At 50.0% G+C, this 27,049-nt stretch overlaps 1 protein-coding gene across 10 annotated transcripts in view; it reads left to right on the forward strand.

Moving 5' to 3' along the window:
- The window catches only part of NAV2 (neuron navigator 2), a 637,654-nt gene that overhangs the window by 504,878 nt on the left and 105,727 nt on the right, over positions 1-27,049 (forward strand). For all 10 annotated transcript variants that reach the window (XM_088458930.1, XM_088458933.1, XM_088458923.1 and 7 more), the window contains one exon: positions 20,987-21,109. In XM_088458930.1, coding sequence (XP_088315056.1) covers positions 20,987-21,109 — 123 coding nt within the window. The remainder of the gene's footprint in view (positions 1-20,986; positions 21,110-27,049) is intronic.

Genomic DNA, 27,049 nt, shown 5'->3' on the forward strand with positions numbered 1-27,049 from the left:
ATCACTTTTCACTCTGTCTCCTAACACTGCTTAGTAACTAGACCCCTAAGTGTTGGCTGGGTGCAAAAAAGTCGTGCTAACACAGACTTCTAATGCAGACCACAAGAAAGGCGCATATGCGCTTGTCAGGAGACGTAGTATTTGCAGGTGCCCGACCCCTAGTGCAGAATACGCGCTGATTGCGATCGGCAGACGCTATGGATTCTCTGAATGGTGCGGCTGCTGCAATCTATTTATTTCCGTGCCAGGAAAGCAGATTCCATTTTCAAATTTTTTTTAAGGAGAAGACGGATGTTTGTATTTCATTAAATTTAATTAATGCTTTTATTTTGTATTTCTTTCATTATTTAATTGTATTTTACATGGTGAAAATGACTTTACCACTGTATTCTATATGAATTGTGTACTGTAATTGTATTATTTTGTACCAACACTGGTACCCTCAAGTCCTGTTGTAAAACTGGCATAAAACTGGCACAAATACTACTATCTTCTCCTGGCATAAAACTGGCACAGATACTATCTTCTCCTGGCATAAAACTGGCACAGATACTATCTTCTCCTGGCATAAAACTGGCACAGATAATATCTTCTCCTGGCATAAAACTGGCACAGATAATATCTTCTCCTGGCACAGATACATTGGGAAATGTATCCTGGGATGGCCGAAATGTCTTTTTTTCATTTTAGACCTGTTTTTCGGAAGCAGTGTGCATCCAAAGCTACGTCCCAATTGTTCACCCTAGTGAACAAACTTCCCATTCCAAATAACACATCCAGCTCGTGCTTCCTGCGGCAGTCTGACTGCTATCATTAATTGTAGCCACTAGATGGCGCCATATTTGCACTATACTTTTGATTGACTTCTCCATATACAAATAGGCTATGCCCATTATTTGATTTCATTAGCCGTAATATAAAACGTTATCCCAGTAACTGAGATAAAGTCAGCACATGGTCACCAATCATGTCTGTTGTATAATCTCCGTTTTGGGACGATTCAAAATGATAAATAGAATGAAGTAACTCATCTGACTTTAAGGGACAGAAGCAGCCTTATGTAATCCCCCAGCAAATTAAAGTTTCTGGAACTGGGGGTAGGACGGTATCCCAGCTAAGGTAGTGATTACAGGGGAAGGTTGTGTTGAAGGGGGACAGGACACAAATGTAATGTAATCATTGATATAAATGCTGCTCTCAGTCTTCGCACTGTGGCTGAAATCTGGTCGCTCTGTTACATTTGGACGAAGGTTTATTACACTTATGTCATCAATAATATAGGAACGTCGCCTACATCTGTCTGTGCTCTGTGACGGTTTGGGAACCTTTATTTGTGTCATGTAAGCAGAGAGCATTGTGTATGATCTGTCTGTGGATCTTCCTGTAGAGCCAGGAGAAAGTCTCTGTCATTTAATGGGGACACGGTGACTGTAATATGAATTGCTGGTCGGCTGGAAGTCTGCAGTGTCGGGCAGCTCTGAAGGCTGGATTTCCCTGTTTGGCCTCTCTGATTCCCTTCCCTGCTGAGCAGGACATAATGGCACTAAGCCCGTCCATTCTCCCTCAGGGTGGGAATTAGAATCACAGCAAGGTCTTTCCTGGGGCTGTAATAGGGCTCAGCCTGTCATTTCCCCCAGAATATAAAGGGAAGAGAGACTTCCATCGCTCAGTCCCTGTGATGTCAGACGCTGCGCAGTTATCCTGTACTGGGAACACGTTGTGAGGCCGATTATTGGGGTGTGGGACGCGGAATAGAAATCATGGCTCCCACATGTAACGCTGCCTCATTATACACTAATGTAAATATCGCCACTACCAGGAAGCGCCATCTGACGGCAGCGATGCCCCTGTGCTTATTGTCTATATACATAGTCACCTCTATACTAGCACTAGCTATTATATATATGTGTGTGTGTATGTATACATAATTTGTATGTCTGATGATGTCATAGCGCAGTGTGACACAACTCGTGATGTCATAACGCAATATCTCAATTTATCTATAGTGATGTCTTAGTGCAGTATGTCACTCTACTTATGGTGATGTCATAGTGCAGCATGTCACTCTACTTATGGTGATGTCATAGTGCAGCGTGTCACTCTACTTATGGTGATGTCATAGTGCAGCATGTCACTCTACTTATGGTGATGTCATAGTGCAGTGTGTCACTCTACTTATGGTGATGTCATAGTGCAGCATGTCACTACATATGGTGATGTCATAGTGCAGTATGTCACTCTACTTATGGTGATGTCATAGTGCAGTGTGTCACTCTACTTATGGTGATGTCATAGTGCAGTATGTCACTACTTATGGTGATGTCATAGTGCAGTATGTCACTCTACTTATGGTGATGTCATAGTGCAGTGTGTCACTCTACTTATGGTGATGTCATAGTGCAGTATGTCACTCTACTTATGGTGATGTCATAGTGCAGTGTGTCACTCTACTTATGGTGATGTCATAGTGCAGTATGTCACTCTACTTATGGTGATGTCATAGTGCAGTGTGTCACTCTACTTATGGTGATGTCATAGTGCAGTGTGTCACTCTACTTATGGTGATGTCATAGTGCAGTGTGTCACTCTACTTATGGTGATGTCATAGTGCAGTGTGTCACTACTTATGGTGATGTCATAGTGCAGTATGTCACTCTACTTATGGTGATGTCATAGTGCAGTGTGTCACTCTACTTATGGTGATGTCATAGTGCAGTGTGTCACTACTTATGGTGATGTCATAGTGCAGTGTGTCACTACTTATGGTGATGTCATAGTGCAGTGTGTCACTACTTATGGTGATGTCATAGTGCAGTGTGTCACTACTTATGGTGATGTCATAGTGCAGTATGTCATTCTATCACCAGGCACCCCCAATTTCTGGTCCCGCTAGCCAGTGTGCACCTCCTGCAATAATGGAACATTAGTAAAGTAATAATGATATGTATACAGAAGTATCGTCCTCTGGTAATTTTAGGCTGAGAGGAGGTGATGCCCGTGCAGCCTTCAGCTATTATTACAAAGAATAAATCTGGTGAGTATAGGGAAATATGCCTCCAGATTTCTCCTCATTAACACTACAGTAGTAGTTTTATATTATCTAAAATATATTGAGCTTGCCAAGAATGGATGTGTAGAATCACTGGCATCATTAGTGACCCGGTAAGACGGAATATTGATGCCCACAGCATACATGAAATGCAAATGCTTACAATGATTGTATTAGAGGATAGTACATAAGGACAGCGCCCTGTACATTGAGGAGGCTCATTCTCAGGACTGATGCAGGGAAGGTTCCCCAGCGGATGCTCCAGGTAACGCCCCATGGGAACATCTTCCCTTGCTGAGCTGCTGTGTAGGTTCTCCAGGCTGGTGTCATTGTGGATATAGACTTGTATCATTGCCCCTGGGATAGCTCTCACTACTTCGTGATCTCCCCGGCCTCCTCCTCCTCCTTTGGAACCCTCCCTGGGGCATGTACATGTTGACGTTGGTTAGATCCACATGGGGCCCGCTGAGATCACTGTAGTGCAGCTTCTGCCTCTCTCCTCCCAGCCTCCCGTCTGACATCCAGCCAGCTCTCTATCTGTGACATTGTCACCTGCAGCTGCTGGACCGTCAGGCACGGCCATTCACTCCAGGTATGTACACACCTTATACTTATTACATCACCGTCAGAGAGTGTCATTAGATTGCAAGCTTCTGGAGATGGCTGCAATAAATCACATTCCCCAGTTTTGCTTAAGATGGGTATAGTGTAAAATGATCCAGATCTCAGTAAATCTTAGCTGCTAATAAATAATAAATACATTGGCACCCTGCATGAGAACGTTGGCACTGTCTTTTGTTCGTAAAATAGCACTGTGTGTGTTGTAACCCATAGCAACCAGACATTTTATTTAATTTTCTACTCTGTAGTGGAAAAAACGACACTAAGGATCTGGTTACTACGAGTTACAGTACATTTGTTCATATAGTTATATGTTAGTAAATACTCCCCTTTGCGGCTTACTTTATATAATTGAACATTAGAGTACGTAAGCCTTATATATACTGTATAGGGACTGTGTTTTATATGATGTGACAGTAGAGTAAAGCTGGCTGCACAAACTGTAATTTACTCCAAAGACCAAACCCATAATCCCTGGATCCAGAAGTCCGTCAGCCCGAGAAGCTTTATATGGTGCCTGGAGGAGGCTGGAATCTCAGTATCTCATATTATAGAGAGAGCCACATTGTAGCCTGACATTACCTTATAGCCTTCTGTCACTGAATCCTGCATGTGATAATGACAGAGGGTCTGTAAGAAGATATTACAGGGAGGAGTGCGGGCGCTGTGCGTCTGGTATTACAGAAGTAGCTTTGCTATATATTTGGGTGTTTGTTTAGTTGACACATTAAACTTATGTCTTATTATCCACTAGTCTGTTAGCTCTCACTAGCAGGGCCCTCACCTCTCCCATTGCCCCCACCTCGTTCTCCGGTACATCTTTGTATCATGCCTCCCTCGTTGCCCCCACCTCGTTCTCCGGTACATCTTTCTATCATGCCTCCCCCATTGCCCCCACCTCGTTCTCCGGTGCATCTTTGTATCATGCCTCTCTCATTGGCCCCACCTCGTTCTCCGGTGCATCTTTGTATCATGCCTCTCCCGTTGCCCCCACTTCGTTCTCCGGTACATCTTTGTATCATGCCTCTCCCATTGGCCCCACCTCGTTCTCCGGTACATCTTTGTATCATGCCTCTCCCGTTGCCCCCACCTCGTTCTCCGGTACATCTTTGTATCATGCCTCTCCTGTTGCCCCCACCTCGTTCTCCGGTACATCTTTGTATCATGCCTCTCCCGTTGCCCCCACCTCGTTCTCCGGTACATCTTTCTATCATGCCTCCCCCATTGCCCCCACCTCTTCTCCGGTGCATCTTTGTATCATGCCTCTCTCATTGGCCCCACCTCGTTCTCCGGTGCATCTTTGTATCATGCCTCTCCCGTTGCCCCCACCTCGTTCTCCGGTACATCTTTGTATCATGCCTCTCCCATTGGCCCCACCTCGTTCTCCGGTACATCTTTGTAACATGCCTCTCCCGTTGCCCCCACCTCGTTCTCCGGTACATCTTTGTATCATGCCTCTCCTGTTGCCCCCACCTCGTTCTCCGGTACATCTTTGTACCATGCCTCTCCCGTTGCCCCCACCTCGTTCTCCGGTACATCTTTGTATCATGCCTCTCCTGTTGCCCCCACCTCGTTCTCCGGTACATTTTTGTATCACGCCTCTCCCATTGCCCCCACTTCGTTCTCCGGTGCATCTTTGTATCATGCCTCTCCTGTTGCCCCCACCTCGTTCTCCGGTACATCTTTGTACCATGCCTCTCCCGTTGCCCCCACCTCGTTCTCCGGTACATCTTTGTATCATGCCTCTCCTCTTGCCCCCACCTCGTTCTCCGGTACATTTTTGTATCACGCCTCTCCCATTGCCCCCACCTCGTTCTCCGGTGCATCTTTGTATCATGCCTCTATCGTTGCCCCCACCTCGTTCTCCGGTACATCTTTGTGTCATGCCTCTCCCGTTGCCCCCACCTCGTTCTCCGGTACATCTTTGTGTCATGCCTCTCCCGTTGGCCTCACCTCGTTCTCCGGTACATCTTTGTATCATGCCTCTCCCATTGGCCTCACCTCGTTCTCCGGTACATCTTTGTATCACGCCTCTCCCGTTGCCCCCACCTCGTTCTCCGGTACATCTTTGTATCATGCCTCTCCCGTTGCCCCCACCTCGTTCTCCGGTACATCTTTCTATCATGCCTCCCCCATTGCCCCCACCTCGTTCTCCGGTGCATCTTTATATCATGCCTCTCTCATTGGCCCCACCTCGTTCTCCGGTGCATCTTTGTATCATGCCTCTCCCGTTGCCCCCACCTCGTTCTCCGGTACATCTTTGTATCATGCCTCTCCCATTGGCCCCACCTCGTTCTCCGGTACATCTTTGTGTCATGCCTCTCCCATTGGCCCCACCTCGTTCTCCGGTACATCTTTGTATCATGCCTCTCCCGTTGCCCCCACCTCGTTCTCCGGTACATCTTTGTACCATGCCTCTCCCGTTGCCCCCACCTCGTTCTCCGGTACATCTTTGTATCATGCCTCTCCTGTTGCCCCCACCTCGTTCTCTGGTACATTTTTGTATCATGCCTCTCCCATTGCCCCCACCTCGTTCTCCGGTGCATCTTTGTATCATGCCTCTATCGTTGCCCCCACCTCGTTCTCCGGTACATCTTTGTGTCATGCCTCTCCCGTTGCCCCCACCTCGTTCTCCGGTACATCTTTGTGTCATGCCTCTCCCGTTGGCCTCACCTCGTTCTCCGGTACATCTTTGTATCATGCCTCTCCCATTGGCCTCACCTCGTTCTCCGGTACATCTTTGTATCACGCCTCTCCCGTTGCCCCTACCTCGTTCTCCGGTACATCTTTGTATCATGCCTCTCCCGTTGGCCGCACCTCGTTCTCCGGTACATCTTTGTATCATGCCTCTTGCATGTTCTCTGTATGACACCGTGCCCCATACCTCCCAATCTACCAGACCCGGTTACATAGCTGCATTACCATGGGGGCGTGACCATGTCACAATGGGGGCGTGGTCAGTACTCCCCTCCAAACACACAGTCATTGTCTGTGTGGGTGGTACCCATTGCCCACTGATCTGCCATTCACAGCAGCAGTCACTGGGGAGGTACCACCCTAGTTTTCCTGCCCGATTGGGACGGAGCCCTCAAATTGGGACTGTCTCACCTAAATCAGGACAGGTGGGAGTAATGCAATTTAATCCCACTCACACCGCTGTGCGAATTAGACGCATTTGAAGGGAGAAAGTAGCATGAAAAGATGCTTGGCGTTATGTGTAACGCGATTTGTAGCGCACGGAGGATAGATGTATGTGGACACATCTGTAATTGCCGTTGTGCTTTTATGCGAATAGGTCCTTGTCTTTGCGCTGTCCTGTACTTCCCCAATGTTTGGCGCTGATAGCGGCACTATAAAGGTAAAATGTTTATAATAATAAATTATCAGTGTGTTAGATTAGCAGGTCCAGGTTTGAGCGCACCAAGGCTCATTGTGGGAACGCTCGTAAAAGTGAGGTTATGCCACGAATCCACCGGGGCTGTGGGAATAATACGTTTCCCTCATATCTAATCCCCTGAAAGCAGATATGTCTCTAAGATGGCGGTAAATTCTTAGACGTTGTACAAACCTTAATCTCACCGTATAATTGGGGGCACCCAGGCAAACTCTAATTTCTGAGGGGGTTCAGGCTGGTCCTCCGACTCATTAAATGTTGGAGAGGAACAGGATCGTATTCACTAAACCACAGCACGGCGGGAATCAAACACCTGCGCTGTGCGGATTAGCTCTGGCTTATATGTATCGTGTTTATTGCTGGTATACATTACACGTCTGCATTTACTAGGATTGTAATACTCAGACATGTTATTTTATTTATTTATTACCTTATAGTAGTGATGCTAATAACCCTATATGAGGCATGCCTTTCTGACAGCTATATATGACATTAGGGCGCACATAAACCCTGTGTATTATAAGCAATGAGGCACGCCTTTCTGACAGCTATATATGATATTAGGGCGCACATAAACCCTGTGTATTATAACAATGAGGCACGCCTTACTGACAGCTGTATATAACGTTAGGGCGCACATAAACCGCGTGTATTATAACAATGAGGCACGCCTTTCTGACCGCTATATATGACATTAGGGCGCACATAAACCCTGTGTATTATAAGCAATGAGGCACGCCTTACTGACAGCTGTATATGACGTTAGGGCGCACATAAACCGTGTGTATTATAAGCAATGAGGCACGCCTTACTGACAGCTGTATATGACGTTAGGGCGCACATAAACCGTTTGTATTATAAGCAATGAGGCACGCCTTACTGACAGCTTTATATGACGTTAGGGCGCACATTAACCGTGTGTATTATAAGCAATGAGGCACGCCTTACTGACAGCTATATATGACGTTAGGGGGCACATAAACCGTGTGTATTATAAGCAATGAGGCACGCCTTTCTGACCGCTATATATGACGTTAGGGCGCACATTAACCGTGTGTATTATAAGCAATGAGGCACGCCTTACTGACAGCTATATATGACATTAGGGCGCACATAAACCCTGTGTATTATAAGCAATGAGGCACGCCTTACTGACAGCTGTATATGACGTTAGGGCGCACATAAACCCTGTGTATTATAAGCACTGAGGCACGCCTTACTGACCGCTATATATGACGTTAGGGCACACATAAACCATGTGTATTATAAGCAATGAGGCACGCCTTACTGACAGCTATATATGACGTTAGGGCGCACATAAATCCTGTGTATTATAAGCAATGAGGCACTCCTTACTGACAGCTATGTATGACATTAGGGCGCACATAAACCCTGTGTATTATAACAATGAGGCACGCCTTACTGACAGCTATATATGACGTTAGGGCGCACATAATCCGTGTGTATTATAAGCAATGAGGCACGCCTTACTGACAGCTATATATGACGTTAGGGCGCACATAAACCCTGTGTATTATAAGCAATGAGGCACGCCTTACTGACAGCTATATATGACGTTAGGGCGCACATAAACCGTGTGTATTATAAGCAATGAGGCACGCCTTACTGACAGCTATGTATGACGTTAGGGCGCACATAAACCGTGTGTATTATAAGCAATGAGGCATGCCTTACTGACCGCTATATATAACGTTAGGGCGCACATAAACCGTGTGTATTATAATCAATGAGGCACACCTTACTGACAGCTGTATATAACGTTAGGGCGCACATAAACCGCGTGTATTATAAGCAATGAGGCACGCCTTACTGACAGCTGTATATAACATTAGGGCGCACATAAACCGTGTGTATTATAAGCAATGAGGCATGCCTTACTGACAGCTATGTATGACGTTAGGGCGCACATAAACCGTGTATTATAAGCAATGAGGCACGCCTTACTGACAGCTATATATGACGTTAGGGCGCACATAAACCCTGCGTATTATAAGCAATGAGGCACGCCTTACTGACAGCTATGTATGACGTTAGGGCGCACATAAACCGTGTGTATTATAAGCAATGAGGCACGCCTTACTGACTGCTATATATGACGTTAGGGGCGCACATAAATCGCGTGTATTATAACAATGAGGCATGCCTTACTGACAGCTGTATATGACGTTAGGGCGCACATAAATCCTGTGTATTATAACAATGAGGCACGCCTTACTGACAGCTATATATGACGTTAGGGCGCACATAAACCGTGTGTATTATAACAATGAGGCACGCCTTACTGACAGCTGTATATGACGTTAGGGCGCACATAAACCGTGTGTATTATAACAATGAGGCACGCCTTACTGACAGCTATATATGACGTTAGGGCGCACATAAACCGTGTGTATTATAACAATGAGGCACGCCTTACTGACAGCTATGTATGACGTTAGGGCGCACATAAACCGTGTGTATTATAACAATGAGGCACGCCTTACTGACAGCTATATATGACGTTAGGGCGCACATAAACCGTGTGTATTATAACAATGAGGCACGCCTTACTGACAGCTGTATATGACGTTAGGGCGCACATAAACCGTGTGTATTATAACAATGAGGCACGCCTTACTGACAGCTATATATGACGTTAGGGCGCACATAAACCCTGTATATTATAAGCAATGAGGCACGCCTTACTGACAGCTATGTATGACGTTAGGGCGCACATTACCTTCTGTATAAACTACTGAACTGAAATAGACATTAGAGGGAAATATTACTTTGCGTGCGGTTTTCCTGCTGAATAAAATGCGGATATTCTGAAACGCGGTTTGTTCTCAAGTTACTGTTACAATTATGGGGCCTCATTCTGGTCCGATTTCTGCCTCATTCTGAGGATGAATAATATGCTAATGCAACTATGCGCACATCCTAATTCGCACGCATCACACCTCCCCCTGTTTTATCTGCGAGGTGTTTGTGTGTGAGCGAGGTGAAGTGTGTGTGTGTGAGCGGGGTGGAGTGTGTGTGTGTGAGCGAGGCGGGGTGTGTGTGTGTGTGTGAGCGAGGTGGAGTGTGTGTGTGTGTGTGTGAGCGAGATGGGGGTGTGTGTGTGTGAGCGGGGTGGGGGTGTGTCTGTGTGAGCGAGGTGGAGTGTGTGTGTGTGTGTGTGCGGGGTGGAGTGTGTCTGTGTGAGCGGGGCGTGTGTGTGTGAGCGGGGTGGGGGTGTGTGTGTGTGTGAGCGGGGTGGGTGGGTGTGTGTGTGAGCGGGGTGGGTGGGTGTGTGTGTGAGCGGGGTGGGTGGGTGTGTGTGTGAGCGGGGTGGGTGGGTGTGTGGGGTGGGTGGGTGTGTGTGTGAGGTGGGTGGGTGTGTGTGTGAGCGGGGTTGGGGGGTGTGTGTGTGAGCGGGGTTGGGGGGTGTGTGTGTGAGCGGGGTGGGTGGGTGTGTGTGTGAGCGGGGTTGGGGGGGTGTGTGTGTGAGCGGGGTGGGGGTGTGTGTGTGTGAGCGGGGTGGGGGGGTGTGTATGTGTGTGTGAGTGAGGTGTGTGTCTGTGTGAGCGGGGTTGGGGGGGGGTGTGTGTGTGAGCGGGGTGGGGGTGTGTGTGTGTGAGCGGGGTGGGGGTGTGTGTATGTGTGTGTGAGTGAGATGTGTGTCTGTGTGAGCGGGGTTGGGGGTGTGTGTGTGTGTGAGCGGGGTGGGGGTGTGTGTGTGTGAGCGGGGTGGGTGTGTGTGTGAGCGGGGTGGGGGTGTGTGTGTGTGAGCGGGGTGGGGGTGTGTGTATGTGTGTGTGAGTGAGGTGTGTGTCTGTGTGAGCGGGGTTGGGGGGGTGTGTGAGTGGGTTTGGGGGTGTGTCTGTGTGAGCGGGGTTGGGGTGTGTCTGTGTGAGCGGGGTTGGGGGTGTGTGTGTGTGAGCGGGTTTGGGGGTGTGTCTGTGTGAGCGGGGTTGGGGTGTGTCTGTGTGAGCGGGGTTGGGGTGTGTCTGTGTGAGCGGGGTTGGGGGGGTGTGTCTGTGTGAGCGGGGTTGGGGGTGTGTGTGTGTGAGCGGGGTTGGGGGTGTGTGTGTGAGCGAGGTGGGGGTGTGTGTGTGAGCGGGGTGGGGGTGTGTCTGTGTGAGCGGGGTGGGGGTGTGTGTGTGAGCGGGGTTGGGGGTGTGTGTGTGTGAGCGGGGTGGGGGTGTGTGTGTGAGCGGGGTGGGGGTGTGTGTGTGAGCGGGGTTGGGGTGGGTGTGTGTGTGAGCGGGGTTGGGGGTGTGTGTGTGTGTGTGTGAGTGAGGTGTGTGTCTGTGTGAGCGGGGTTGGGGGGGTGTGTGAGTGGGTTTGGGGGTGTGTCTGTGTGAGCGGGGTTGGGGTGTGTCTGTGTGAGCGGGGTTGGGGGTGTGTGTGTGTGAGCGGGTTTGGGGGTGTGTCTGTGTGAGCGGGGTTGGGGTGTGTCTGTGTGAGCGGGGTTGGGGTGTGTCTGTGTGAGCGGGGTTGGGGGGGTGTGTGTGTGAGCGGGGTTGGGGGGGTGTGTGTGTGAGCGAGGTGGGGGTGTGTGTGTGAGCGGGGTGGGGGTGTGTCTGTGTGAGCGGGGTGGGGGTGTGTGTGTGAGCGGGGTGGGGGTGTGTGAGCGGGGTGGGGGTGTGTGTATGTGTGTGTGAGTGAGATGTGTGTCTGTGTGAGCGGGGTTGGGGGGGTGTGTGTGTGTGAGCGGGGTGGGGGTGTGTGTGTGTGAGCGGGGTGGGTATGTGTGTGAGCGGGGTGGGGGTGTGTGTGTGTGAGCGGGGTGGGGGTGTGTGTATGTGTGTGTGAGTGAGGTGTGTGTCTGTGTGAGCGGGGTTGGGGGGGTGTGTGAGTGGGTTTGGGGGTGTGTCTGTGTGAGCGGGGTTGGGGTGTGTCTGTGTGAGCGGGTTTGGGGGTGTGTGTGTGTGAGCGGGGTTGGGGTGTGTCTGTGTGAGCGGGGTTGGGGTGTGTCTGTGTGAGCGGGGTTGGGGGGGTGTGTGTGTGAGCGGGGTTGGGGGGGTGTGTGTGTGAGCGGGGTTGGGGGTGTGTGTGTGAGCGAGGTGGGGGTGTGTGTGTGAGCGGGGTGGGGGTGTGTCTGTGTGAGCGGGGTGGGGGTGTGTGTGTGAGCGGGGTTGGGGGTGTGTGTGTGTGAGCGGGGTGGGGGTGTGTGTGTGAGCGGGGTTGGGGTGGGTGTGTGTGTGAGCGGGGTTGGGGGTGTGTGTGTGTGAGCGGGGTGGGGGTGTGTGTATGTGTGTGTGAGTGAGGTGTGTGTCTGTGTGAGCGGGGTTGGGGGGGTGTGTGTGTGAGCGGGGTGGGGGGGGTGATAATGTGACCATTGCAATAGAGGCGACACCTAATATTTGCCCTTAGTGTTTCACATCTCCCGTTTATGTTTGTAGAGAACCCTGAGTAAATAAGAATGGCCTATTGTGCCTGCATGTGATCCTGTGACACATACAGTGGTGACGTGATGAGGACGTTTGGGATACAGCTCTGTCCTTTCTGTACAATTGCTTTAGGATGTGCCGGTGATTCCTCTCTCATGCCGGTGTCTCCGCGCCACATCTGTACCAATATGTGTGACTGTATGTGTGCCCCAGGAATGACGTTACTGCTCTGTAATTAATGTGTTACTTCTCTCTTACTGTACAGGAGAAAATATAATTTTACTATATTACTGAATATTTTTGTGCCTTGCTGTGCCGTGTGTTGGAGGCTGTGCAGTGTGTAGGAGGCTGTGCCTTGCTGTTCGGTATGTTGGAGGCTGTGTCTTGCTGTGCGGTGTGTTGGAGGCTGTGCCTTGCTGTGCAGTGTGTTGTAGGCTGTGTCTTGCTGTGCGGTGTGTTGGAGGCTGTGCCTTGCTGTGCAGTGTATTGGAGGCTGTGTCTTGCTGTGTGGTGTGTTGGAGGCTGTGCGGTGTGTTGGAGGCTGTGCCTTGCTGTGCAGTGTGTTGGAGGCTGTGCCTTGCTGTGCGGTGTGTTGGAGGCTGTGCCTTGCTGCACAGTGTATTGGAGGCTGTGTCTTGCTGTGCGATGTGTTGGAGGCTGTGCCTTGCTGTGTGGTGTGTTGGAGGCTGTGCCTTGCTGTGCAGTGTGTTGGAGGCTGTGCAGTGTGTTGGAGACTGTGCCTTACTGTGCGGTGTGTTGGAGGCTGTGCGGTGTGTTGGAGACTGTGCCTTACTGTGCGGTGTGTTGGAGGCTGTGCGGTGTGTTGGAGGCTGTGCCTTGCTGTGCGGTGTGTTGGAGGCTGTGCCTTGCTGTGCAGTGTATTGGAGGCTGTATCTTGCTGTGTGGTGTGTGGGAGGCTGTGCGGTGTGTTGGAGGCTGTGACTTGCTGTGCAGTGTGTTGTAGGCTATGTCTTGCTGTCCGGTGTGTTGGAGGCTGTGCGGTGTGTTGGAGGCTGTGCCTTGCTGTGCGGTGTGTTGGAGGCTGTGCCTTGCTGTGCGGTGTGTTGGTGGCTGTGCCTTGCTGTGCAGTGTATTGGAGGCTGTGTCTTGCTGTGCGGTGTGTTGGAAGCTGTGCGGTGTGTTGGAGGCTGTGCCTTGCTGTGCAGTGTGTTGGAGGCTGTGCCTTGCTGTGCAGTGTGTTGGAGGCTGTGCCTTGCTGTGCAGTGTGTTGGAGGCTGTGCAGTGTGTTGGAGACTGTGCCTTACTGTGCAGTGTGTTGGAGGCTGTGCCTTGCTGTGCAGTGTATTGGAGGCTGTGTCTTGCTGTGCGGTGTGTTGGAGGCTGTGCGGTGTGTTGGAGGCTTTGCCTTGCTGTGCAGTGTGTTGGAGGCTGTGCCTTGCTGTGCGGTGTGTTGGAGGCTGTGCCTTTCTGTGCAGTGTATTGGAGGCTGTGTCTTGCTGTGCGGTGTGTTGGAGGCTGTGCCTTGCTGTGCGGTGTGTTGGAGGCTGTGCCTTGCTGTGCGGTGTGTTGGAGGCTGTGCCTTGCTGTGCGGTGTGTTGGAGGCTGTGCCTTGCTGTGCAGTGTATTGGAGGCTGTGCCTTGCTGTGCGGTGTGTTGGAGGCTGTGCCTTGCTGTGCAGTGTATTGGAGGCTGTGTCTTGCTGTGTGGTGTGTTGGAGGCTGTGCGGTGTGTTGGAGGCTGTGCCTTGCTGTGCAGTGTGTTGGAGGCTGTGCCTTGCTGTGCGGTGTGTTGGAGGCTGTGCCTTGCTGTGCAGTGTATTGGAGGCTATATCTTGCTGTGTGGTGTGTTGGAGGCTGTGCGATGTGTTGGAGGCTGCCTTGCTATGCAGTGTGTTGGAGGCTGTGCCTTGCTGTGCAGTGTGTTGGAGGCTGTGCGGTGTGTTGGAGGCTGTGCCTTGCTGTGCGGTGTGTTGCAGGCTGTGCCTTGCTGTGCGGTGTGTTGGAGGCTGTGCCTTGCTGTGCAGTGTATTGGAGGCTATATCTTGCTGTGTGGTGTGTGGGAGGCTGTGCGGTGTGTTGGAGGCTGTGCCTTGCTGTGCAGTGTGTTGTAGGCTGTGTCTTGCTGTGCGGTGTGTTGGAGGCTGTGCGGTGTGTTGGAGGCTGTGCCTTGCTGCGCAGTGTATTGGAGGCTATATCTTGCTGTGCGGTGTGTTGGAGGCTGTGCGATGTGTTGGAGGCTGCCTTGCTATGCAGTGTGTTGGAGGCTGTGCCTTGCTGTGCAGTGTGTTGGAGGCTGTGCGGTGTGTTGGAGGCTGTGCCTTGCTGTGCGGTGTGTTGCAGGCTGTGCCTTGCTGTGCGGTGTGTTGGAGGCTGTGCCTTGCTGTGCAGTGTATTGGAGGCTATATCTTGCTGTGTGGTGCGTGGGAGGCTGTGCGGTGTGTTGGAGGCTGTGCCTTGCTGTGCAGTGTGTTGTAGGCTGTGTCTTGCTGTGCGGTGTGTTGGAGGCTGTGCGGTGTGTTGGAGGCTGTGCCTTGCTGCGCAGTGTATTGGAGGCTGTGTCTTGCTGTGCGGTGTGTTGGAGGCTGTGCCTTGCTGTGCGGTGTGTTGGAGGCTGTGCCTTGCTGTGCAGTGTGTTGGAGGCTGTGCGGTGTGTTGGAGACTGTGCCTTACTGTGCGGTGTGTTGGAGGCTGTGCAGTGTGTTGGAGGCTGTGCCTTGCTGTGCGGTGTGTTGCAGGCTGTGCCTTGCTGTGCGGTGTGTTGGAGGCTGTGCCTTGCTGTGCAGTGTATTGGAGGCTGTATCTTGCTGTGTGGTGTTTGGGAGGCTGTGCGGTGTGTTGGAGGCTGTGCCTTGCTGTGCAGTGTGTTGTAGGCTGTGTCTTGCTGTCCGGTGTGTTGGAGGCTGTGCGGTGTGTTGGAGGCTGTGCCTTGCTGTACGGTGTGTTGGAGGCTGTGCCTTGCTGTGCGGTGTGTTGGTGGCTGTGCCTTGCTGTGCAGTGTATTGGAGGCTGTGTCTTACTGTGCGGTGTGTTGGAGGCTGTGCGGTGTGTTGGAGGCTGTGCCTTGCTGTGCGGTGTGTTGGAGGCTGTGCCTTGCTGTGCAGTGTGTTGGAGGCTGTGCAGTGTGTTGGAGACTGTGCCTTACTGTGCAGTGTGTTGGAGGCTGTGCCTTGCTGTGCAGTGTGTTGGAGGCTGTTCCTTGCTGTGCTGTATGTTTGAGGCTGTGCCTTGCTGTATAGTGTATTGGAGGCTGTGCCTTGCTGTGCAGTGTATTGGAGGCTGTGCCTTGCTGTGCGGTGTGTTGGAGGCTGTGCAGTGTGTTGGAGGCCGTGCTTTTCTTTGCAGTGTGTTGGAGGCCTTGCTGTGCAGTGTGTTGGAGGCTGTGCTTTGCTGTGCAGTGTGTTGGAGGCTGTGCCTTGCTGTGCAATGTGTTGGAGGCTGTTCCTTGCTGTGCTGTATGTTTGAGGCTGTGCCTTGCTGTATAGTGTATTGGAGGCTGTGCCGTGCTGTGTAGTGTTTTGGAGGCTGTGCGGTATGGTGGAGGCTGTACAGTGTGTTGGAGGCTGTCCAGTGTGTTGGAGGCTATGCCTTGCTGTGCAGTGTGTTGGAGGCTGTGCTTTGCTGTGCAGTGTGTTGGAGGCTGTGCCTTGCTGTGCAGTGTGTTGGAGGCTGTTCCTTGCTGTGCTGTATGTTTGAGGCTGTGCCTTGCTGTATAGTGTATTGGAGGCTGTGCCGTGCTGTGTAGTGTGTTGGAGGCTGTGCCTTGCTGTGCGGTATGGTGGAGGCTGTACAGTGTGTTGGAGGCTGTCCAGTGTGTTGGAGGCTATGCCTTGCTGTGCGGTGTGTTGGAGGCTGTGCCTTGCTGTGCGGTGTGTTGGAGGCTGTGCCTTGCTGTGCAGTGTGTTGGAGGCTGTGCATTGCTGTACAGTGTGTTGGAGGCTGTGCGGTGTGTTTGAGGCTGTGCCTTGCTGTGCAGTGTGTTGGAGGCTGTGCCTTGCTGTGCAGTATGTTGGAGGCTGTGCCTTGCTGTGCAGTGTGTTGGAGGCTGTTCCTTGCTGTGCGGTATGTTTGAGGCTGTGCCTTGCTGTATAGTGTATTGGAGGCTGTGCCTTGCTGTGTAGTGTGTTGGAGGCTGTGCCTTGCTGGGCGATGTGTTGGAGGCTGTCCAGTGTTTTGGAGGCTGTGCCTTGCTGTGCTGTGTGTTGGAGGCTGTGCCTTGCTGTGCGGTGTGTTGGAGGCTGTGCATTGCTGTGCAGTGTGTTGGAGGCTGTGCCTTGCTGTGCGGTGTGTTGGAGGCTGTGCGGTGTGTTTGAGGCTGTGCGGTGTGTTTGAGGCTGTGCGGTGTGTTGGAGGCTGTGCCTTGCTGTGTGGTGTGTTGGAGGCTGTGCATTGCTGTACGGTGTGTTGGAGGCTGTGCATTGCTGTACAGTGTGTTGGAGGCTGTACGGTGTGTTTGAGGCTGTGCCTTGCTGTGCGGTGTGTTTGAGGCTGTGCCTTGCTGTGCGGTGTGTTTGAGGCTGTGCCTTGCTGTGCAGTGTGTTGGAGGCTGTGCCTTGCTGTGCAGTATGTTGGAGGCTGTGCCTTGCTGTGCAGTGTGTTGGAGGCTGTTCCTTGCTGTGCGGTATGTTTGAGGCTGTGCCTTGCTGTATAGTGTATTGGAGGCTGTGCCTTGCTGTGTAGTGTGTTGGAGGCTGTGCCTTGCTGGGCGATGTGTTGGAGGCTGTCCAGTGTTTTGGAGGCTGTGCCTTGCTGTGCTGTGTGTTGGAGGCTGTGCCTTGCTGTGCGGTGTGTTGGAGGCTGTGCATTGCTGTGCAGTGTGTTGGAGGCTGTGCCTTGCTGTGCGGTGTGTTGGAGGCTGTGCGGTGTGTTTGAGGCTGTGCGGTGTGTTTGAGGCTGTGCGGTGTGTTGGAGGCTGTGCCTTGCTGTGTGGTGTGTTGGAGGCTGTGCATTGCTGTACGGTGTGTTGGAGGCTGTGCATTGCTGTACAGTGTGTTGGAGGCTGTACGGTGTGTTTGAGGCTGTGCCTTGCTGTGCGGTGTGTTTGAGGCTGTGCCTTGCTGTGCGGTGTGTTTGAGGCTGTGCCTTGCTGTGCGGTGTGTTGGAGGCTGTGCCTTGCTGTGCGGTGTGTTGGAGGCTGTGCATTGCTGTACAGTGTGTTGGAGGCTGTACGGTGTTTTTGAGGCTGTGCCTTGCTGTGCGGTGTGTTGGAGGCTGTGCGGTGCGTTGGAGGCTGTGCCTTGCTGTGCGGTGCGTTGGAGGCTGTGCCTTGCTGTGCAGTGTGTTTGAGGCTGTGCATTGCTGTACAGTGTGTTGGAGGCTGTGCCTTGCTGTGCAGTGTGTTTGAGGCTGTGCATTGCTGTACAGTGTGTTGGAGGCTGTACGGTGTTTTTGAGGCTGTGCCTTGCTGTGCGGTGTGTTGGAGGCTGTGCGGTGCGTTGGAGGCTGTGCCTTGCTGTGCGGTGCGTTGGAGGCTGTGCCTTGCTGTGCAGTGTGTTTGAGGCTGTGCATTGCTGTACAGTGTGTTGGAGGCTGTGCCTTGCTGTGCAGTGTGTTTGAGGCTGTGCCTTGCTGTGCAGTGTGTTGGAGGCTGTGCATTGCTGTACAGTGTGTTGGAGGCTGTGCGGTGTGTTTGAGGCTGTGCCTTGCTGTGCAGTGTGTTGGAGGCTGTGCGGTGTGTTTGAGGCTGTGCCTTGCTGTGCAGTGTGTTGGAGGCTGTGCCTTGCTGTGCAGTGTGTTGGAGGCTGTGCCTTGCTGTGCAGTATGTTGGAGGCTGTGCCTTGCTGTGCAGTGTGTTGGAGGCTGTTCCTTGCTGTGCGGTATGTTTGAGGCTGTCCCTTGCTGTATAGTGTATTGGAGGCTGTGCCTTGCTGTGTAGTGTGTTGGAGGCTGTGCCTTGCTGGGCGATGTGTTGGAGGCTGTCCAGTGTGTTGGAGGCTGTGCCTTGCTGTGCGGTGTGTTGGAGGCTGTGCGGTGTGTTGGAGGCTGTGCGGTGTGTTTGAGGCTGTGCCTTGCTGTGCGGTGTGTTTGAGGCTGTGCCTTGCTGTGCGGTGTGTTGGAGGCTGTGCCTTGCTGTGTGGTGTGTTGGAGGCAGTGCATTGCTGTACGGTGTGTTGGAGGCTGTGCATTGCTGTACAGTGTGTTGGAGGCTGTACGGTGTGTTTGAGGCTGTGCCTTGCTGTGCGGTGTGTTTGAGGCTGTGCCTTGCTGTGCGGTGTGTTTGAGGCTGTGTCTTGCTGTGCGGTGTGTTGGAGGCTGTGCCTTGCTGTGCGGTGTGTTGGAGGCTGTGCATTGCTGTACAGTGTGTTGGAGGCTGTACGGTGTGTTTGAGGCTGTGCCTTGCTGTGCGGTGTGTTGGAGGCTGTGCGGTGCGTTGGAGGCTGTGCCTTGCTGTGCGGTGCATTGGAGGCTGTGCCTTGCTGTGCAGTGTGTTTGAGGCTGTGCCTTGCTGTGCGGTGTGTTGGAGGCTGTGCCTTGCTGTGCGGTGTGTTGGAGGCTGTGCATTGCTGTACAGTGTGTTGGAGGCTGTGCCTTGCTGTGCAGTGTGTTTGAGGCTGTGCCTTGCTGTGCAGTGTGTTGGAGGCTGTGCATTGCTGTACAGTGTGTTGGAGGCTGTGCGGTGTGTTTGAGGCTGTGCCTTGCTGTGCAGTGTGTTGGAGGCTGTGCCTTGCTGTGCAGTATGTTGGAGGCTGTGCCTTGCTGTGCAGTGTGTTGGAGGCTGTTCCTTGCTGTGCGGTATGTTTGAGGCCGTGCCTTGCTGTATAGTGTATTGGAGGCTGTGCCTTGCTGTGTAGTGTGTTGGAGGCTGTGCCTTGCTGGGCGATGTGTTGGAGGCTGTCCAGTGTGTTGGAGGCCGTGCCTTGCTGTGCGGTGTGTTGGAGGCTGTGCCTTGCTGTGCGGTGTGTTGGAGGCTGTGCATTGCTGTGCAGTGTGTTGGAGGCTGTGCCTTGCTGTGCGGTGTGTTGGAGGCTGTGCGGTGTGTTGGAGGCTGTGCCTTGCTGTGCGGTGTGTTTGAGGCTGTGCCTTGCTGTGCGGGGTGTTGGAGGCTGTGCCTTGCTGTGTGGTGTGTTGGAGGCTGTGCATTGCTGTACGGTGTGTTGGAGGCTGTGCATTGCTGTACAGTGTGTTGGAGGCTGTATGGTGTGTTTGAGGCTGTGCCTTGCTGTGCGGTGTGTTTGAGGCTGTGCCTTGCTGTGCGGTGTGTTTGAGGCTGTGCCTTGCTGTGCGGTGTGTTGGAGGCTGTGCCTTGCTGTGCGGTGTGTTGGAGGCTGTGCATTGCTGTACAGTGTGTTGGAGACTGTACGGTGTGTTTGAGGCTGTGCCTTGCTGTGCGGTGTGTTGGAGGCTGTGCGGTGCGTTGGAGGCTGTGCCTTGCTGTGCAGTGTGTTTGAGGCTGTGCCTTGCTGTGCGGTGTGTTGGAGGCTGTGCCTTGCTGTGCGGTGTGTTGGAGGCTGTGCATTGCTGTACAGTGTGTTGGAGGCTGTGCATTGCTGTACAGTGTGTTGGAGGCTGTACGGTGTGTTTGAGGCTGTGCCTTGCTGTGCGGTGTGTTTGAGGCGGTGCCTTGCTGTGCGGTGTGTTGGAGGCTGTGCATTGCTGTACAGTGTGTTGGAGGCTGTACGGTGTGTTGGAGGCTGTGCCTTGCTGTGCGGTGTGTTGTAGGCTGTGCCTTGCTGTGCGGTGCGTTGGAGGCTGTGCCTTGCTGTGCAGTGTGTTTGAGGCTGTGCCTTGCTGTGCGGTGTGTTGGAGGCTGTGCATTGCTGTACATTGTGTTGGAGGCTGTGCATTGCTGTACAGTGTGTTGGAGGCTATACGGTGTGTTTGAGGCTGTGCCTTGCTGTGCGGTGTGTTGGAGGCTGTGCCTTGCTGTGCGGTGCGTTGGAGGCTGTGCCTTGCTGTGCAGTGTGTTTCAGGCTGTGCCTTGCTGTGCGGTGTGTTGGAGGCTGTGCATTGCTGTACAGTGTGTTGGAGGCTGTGCATTGCTGTACAGTGTGTTGGAGGCTGTACAGTGTGTTGGAGGCTGTACGGTGTGTTTGAGGCTGTGCCTTGCTGTGCGGTGTGTTTGAGGCTGTGCCTTGCTGTGCGGTGTGTTTGAGGCTGTACCTTGCTGTGCGGTGTGTTGGAGGCTGTGCCTTGCTGTGCGGTGTGTTGGAGGCTGTGCATTGCTGTACAGTGTGTTGGAGGCTGTACGGTGTGTTTGAGGCTGTGCCTTGCTGTGCGGTGTGTTGGAGGCTGTGCAGTGCGTTGGAGGCTGTGCCTTGCTGTTCGGTGCGTTGGAGGCTGTGCCTTGCTGTACAGTGTGTTGGAGGCTGTGCATTGCTGTACAGTGTGTTGGAGGCTGTGCCTTGCTGTACAGTGTGTTGGAGGCTGTACGGTGTGTTGGAGGCTGTGCATTGCTGTACAGTGTGTTGGAGGCTGTGCCTTGCTGTACAGTGTGTTGGAGACTGTACGGTGTGTTTGAGGCTGTGCCTTGCTGTGCGGTGTGTTGGAGGCAGTGCCTTGCTGTGCAGTATGTTGGAGACACTGGTACACTCTCTTCTTTATAACATGAGAGGTGCTATAATACTAATGTAAATTCTCTTTTCTGTCTCAGTTATATGACAGATGGGGGTCTGAGTCTCTACACCCGAAGACTGAACAGGCTACCTGACGGCATGGCGGCTGTGCGGGAAACACTGCAGCGTAACACGTCTGGTGGGCAGGGAGATGCTGACAGGTGAGATTGCAGTGTCCCTCTAATCTGTATTTACAATAAATAAGTACAAATGACTATGGAAAGGATAATACCGCAGTGACAACTGAATTATGTATGTGCAGCTATTATATCATCTGGTATAATACAGAGGAACATAATACAGAGGTTTATATCTGCTGAACATACAGGAACCATGAACATAGTACAGAGGTGTAGATCATATGCAGAGCCCACAGTAGCAGAGCCCCCCTTATGCAGTGCCCCCTATGCAATGCCCCCATTAGTAATCCCCTGTAATAGTGCCCCAATAGTAATGCCCCCTGTAGTAGTGACCCCATTAGTAATCCCCTGTAGTAGTGACCCCAATAGTAATGCCCCCTGTAGTAGTGACCCCAATAGTAATGCCCCCTGTAGTAGTGACCCCAATAGTAATGCCCCCAGTAGTAGTGCCCCCTGAGTAATGCCCCCAATAATAATGTCCCCTGAGTAATGCCTATAGTGAAGGCCTTACACAAAACAAAAACCTAATACTTACCGTAAGCCCCCGCTTCCGTCTGGTCCGCCTGGCTGCTCCTCTGAACTATGACGTCTCTCCCATAGTGCACTGCGGTAGCCGTAAGCTCAGGAGTGAACTCCAGCCTCCGGCTGGCGCTGCAGGGTGGGAGCCGGTCGCCCGCTGGTGACACAATCTCAACGGGCAAATGGATCCTCCCTGCGGCGCCGCACTGAGGTGGGTCGGAGGAGGCTGAACTGGTTCCATCTCCAAATAGGAATGCAGTTCCGACCCATTCCGGCCCACTTTAACCCCTGCATAGCTGGCATGGAGAGGCGCGATCATTACAATTTCAATTACAATTACACTTTGCAAGGGCGATAAAGCAAAGCATTATGTAGGTAGATGTTCCTTTACTATAGTCCCCACAAAACCCCCAGCTAAACACATGCCAACAATGATGTTTTCAACGCAAATAGAAACAAAAATAGTGCGAGCGTTAAAAACAAAATCATTAAAAAAAAAAAACAGTGGTTAACGTAACATAGTGTAATTACTCCTCACTATATACTCCTTATAATTGAAATAGCCCCTCTGCCTGAAATTGCCTGTTGAAACCTCAGAAAACCCTCTTGCTGCAACTTGGCAGTATTCCCAATATAGTAAAGGATCTTACTGTACCCCCTTAGCAATATCTGTAAATTAGAGTAGTCCAGTTTATTTCTATTAATGCTAATAAATGTCCGTTATTATAAGTATATCAATTTACAGCAGTAGAGTATTTCTGGGTTTTCACCGGGTGATTTCAGACACATTCCTATGTCAAGTATCAAACGTTACTCTAGGTACTATGATTTTTGTTAGGCAAATAATTGTTGTTACTCTTTAAATGATTTATATAGTTTCTAGTCTGTACTGGCCACTGCTGACTTTGAGCTATTGTCCCTGTAGATTTGTGAAAGACAGGGACAGCGGGAGATTGGTTGTGTGTCAGTCAGTGCAGCACCTAACTGGCAGCCAATTTTTTGTTTAATATTACCCCAAGCTCCACCCACACCTGTAGCTAGCACTCACCTGCTATCACACAGGGACTATACCAGGGGTGGCAAAGAGACAAAAAATATCTGTAGTCAAGTTAAAGAGCCAATAGCATGTCACAAGGCCATGCCCCATTTTTGTGCGCATGCCTTTGGTATGACATTCTCAGGCGCATGACTTTGTCACGCCCCCGTCTTTAGTCACGCTGGCGGCGAGCCAAGCAATTTGAAAATACACAATTTACATAAAGTTCCCAATATATTTGTTTCACTGTTGAAGTGAAAGAAAAAGCCAGAACAATATAGAAAACATTGACCTAGCCACGTTCACATAAACTACACAGAAACAAGCCATATCCACATAAAATACACAGAAACAAGCCACAGCCACATAAACTACACAGAAACAAGCCACATCCACATAAACTACACAGAAACAAGCCAGATCCACATAAACTACACAGAAACAAGCCAGATCCACATAATGTACACAGAAGCAAGCCACATCCACATAAATTACACAGAAACAAGCCAGATCCCAATAAACTACACTGAATCAAGCCAGATCTACATAAACTACACAGAAACAACCCAGATCCACATAACATACACAGAAACAAGCCATATCCACATAAAATACACAGAAACAAGCCACATAAACTACACTGAAACAAGCCAGATCCACATAAACTACACAGAAACAAGCCACATCCACATAAACTACACAGAAACAAGCCAGATCCACATAAACTACACAGAACCAAGTCAGATCCACATAAAATGCACAGAAACAAGCCACATCCACATAAACTACACAGAACCAAGTCAGATCCACATAAACTACACAGAAACAAGCCAGATCCACATAAACTACACAGAACCAAGTCAGATCCACATAAAATGCACAGAAACAAGCCACATCCACATAAACTACACAGAACCAAGTCAGATCCACATAAACTACACAGAAACAAGCCAGATCCACATAATGTACACAGAAGCAAGCCACATCCACATAAATTACACAGAAACAAGCCAGATCCCAATAAACTACACTGAATCAAGCCAGATCTACATAAACTACACAGAAACAACCCAGATCCACATAACATACACAGAAACAAGCCATATCCACATAAAATACACAGAAACAAGCCACATAAACTACACTGAAACAAGCCAGATCCACATAAACTACACAGAAACAAGCCACATCCACATAAACTACACAGAAACAAGCCAGATCCACATAAACTACACAGAACCAAGTCAGATCCACATAAAATGCACAGAAACAAGCCACATCCACATAAACTACACAGAACCAAGTCAGATCCACATAAACTACACAGAAACAAGCCACATCCACATAAACTACACAGAACCAAGTCAGATCCACATAAAATGCACAGAAACAAGCCAGATCCACATAAATACACAGAAACAAGCCAGATCCACATAAACTACACAGAAACAAGCCGCATCCACATAACATACACAGAAACAAGCCAAATCCACAAAAACTATACAGAAACAAGCCACATCCACATAAACTACACAGAAACAAACCAAATTCAGATAAACTACACAGAAACAAGCCAAATCCACATAAACTACACATAAACTACACAGTAACAAGCCAGATCCACATAAACTACACAAAAACAAGCCAGATCCACATAAACGACATAGAAACAAGCCACATCCCCATAAACTACACAGAAACAAGCCACATCCACATAAACTACACAGAAACAAGCCACATCCACATAAACTACACAGAAACAAGCCACATCCACATAACATACACAGAAACAAGCCAAATCCACATAAACTACACAGAAACAAGCCACATCCACATAACATACACAGAAACAAGCCACATCCACATAACATACACAGAAACAAGCCACATCCACATAAACTACACAGAAACAAGCCAGATCCACATAAACTACACAGAAACAAGCCACATCCACATAAACTACACAGAAACAAGCCAGATCCACATAAACTACACAGAAACAAGCCACATCCACATAAACTACACAGAAACAAGCCACATCCACATAAACTACACAGAAACAAGCCACATCCACATAACATACACAGAAACAAGCCACATCCACATAAACTACACAGAAACAAGCCAGATCCACATAAACTACACAGAAACAAGCCACATCCACATAAACTACACAGAAACAAGCCATATCCACATAAAATACACAGAAACAAGCCACAGCCACATAAACTACACAGAAACAAGCCACATCCACATAAACTACACAGAAACAAGCCAGATCCACATAAACTACACAGAAACAAGCCAGATCCACATAATGTACACAGAAGCAAGCCACATCCACATAAATTACACAGAAACAAGCCAGATCCCAATAAACTACACTGAATCAAGCCAGATCTACATAAACTACACAGAAACAACCCAGATCCACATAACATACACAGAAACAAGCCATATCCACATAAAATACACAGAAACAAGCCACATAAACTACACTGAAACAAGCCAGATCCACATAAACTACACAGAAACAAGCCACATCCACATAAACTACACAGAAACAAGCCAGATCCACATAAACTACACAGAACCAAGTCAGATCCACATAAAATGCACAGAAACAAGCCACATCCACATAAACTACACAGAACCAAGTCAGATCCACATAAACTACACAGAAACAAGCCACATCCACATAAACTACACAGAACCAAGTCAGATCCACATAAAATGCACAGAAACAAACCAGATCCACATAAATACACAGAAACAAGCCAGATCCACATAAACTACACAGAAACAAGCCACATCCACATAACATACACAGAAACAAGCCAAATCCACAAAAACTATACAGAAACAAGCCACATCCACATAAACTACACAGAAACAAACCAAATTCAGATAAACTACACAGAAACAAGCCAAATCCACATAAACTACACATAAACTACACAGTAACAAGCCAGATCCACATAAACTACACAAAAACAAGCCAGATCCACATAAACGACATAGAAACAAGCCACATCCCCATAAACTACACAGAAACAAGCCACATCCACATAAACTACACAGAAACAAGCCACATCCACATAAACTACACAGAAACAAGCCACATCCACATAACATACACAGAAACAAGCCAAATCCACATAAACTACACAGAAACAAGCCACATCCACATAACATACACAGAAACAAGCCACATCCACATAACATACACAGAAACAAGCCACATCCACATAAACTACACAGAAACAAGCCAGATCCACATAAACTACACAGAAACAAGCCACATCCACATAAACTACACAGAAAAAAGCCAGATCCACATAAACTACACAGAAACAAGCCACATCCACATAAACTACACAGAAACAAGCCACATCCACATAACATACACAGAAACAAGCCACATCCACATAAACTACACAGAAACAAGCCAGATCCACATAAACTACATAGAAACAAGCCACATCCCCATAAACTACACAGAAACAAGCCACATCCACATAAACTACACAGAAACAAGCCACATCCACATAAACTACACAGAAACAAGCCACATCCACATAACATACACAGAAACAAGCCAAATCCACATAAACTACACAGAAACAAGCCACATCCACATAACATACACAGAAACAAGCCACATCCACATAAACTACACAGAAACAAGCCACATCCACATAAACTACACAGAAACAAGCCACATCCACATAAACTACACAGAAACAAGCCACATCCACATAAACTACACAGAAACAAGCCACATCCACATAACATACACAGAAACAAGCCACATCCACATAAACTACACAGAAACAAGCCACATCCACATCAACTACACAGAAACAAGCCACATCCACATAAACTACACAGAAACAAGCCACATCCACATAACATACACAGAAACAAGCCACATCCACATAACATACACAGAAACAAGCCACATCCACATAAAATCATTTAAAAAAACCATACCCACGTAAAATAAATCCAGAACCACATAAAATACATTGAAAAGCAAGATTCACATAATGCACACTCCAGCCCCTCCATGTGTCTGTCCAGCCCCCTCCCTTGCCATTCCAGTCCACATTCATGTGTCATTGCAGCCCCCCCATGCCACTGCAGCAGCCCCTCGTGTCACTCCAGCCCCCTCCCCTCCCAGAGTTATCTCAACAGCACCACTCTGCCCCCATAAGCATGAAAGTAGGCATCATCCCCCCTGCTCTCAGTCTGCCCCCCCCTGGCTCTCAAGCAGTGGTGCCCCATATGCACTGCGCCCACTAAGCAATGCCCATTAGTTGTGCCCCTTCTGCAATGCTCCCTGTAGTCGTGCCCCCAGTACTAGCTCCCCGCCCACACCCCTATGAAGAAACTTACCTGTCTTC

This window comes from Taudactylus pleione, unplaced genomic scaffold, assembly GCF_031769625.1.
Source record: "Taudactylus pleione unplaced genomic scaffold, aTauple2 ptg000875l, whole genome shotgun sequence".
In the NCBI taxonomy this organism is placed as follows: domain Eukaryota; kingdom Metazoa; phylum Chordata; class Amphibia; order Anura; family Myobatrachidae; genus Taudactylus; species Taudactylus pleione.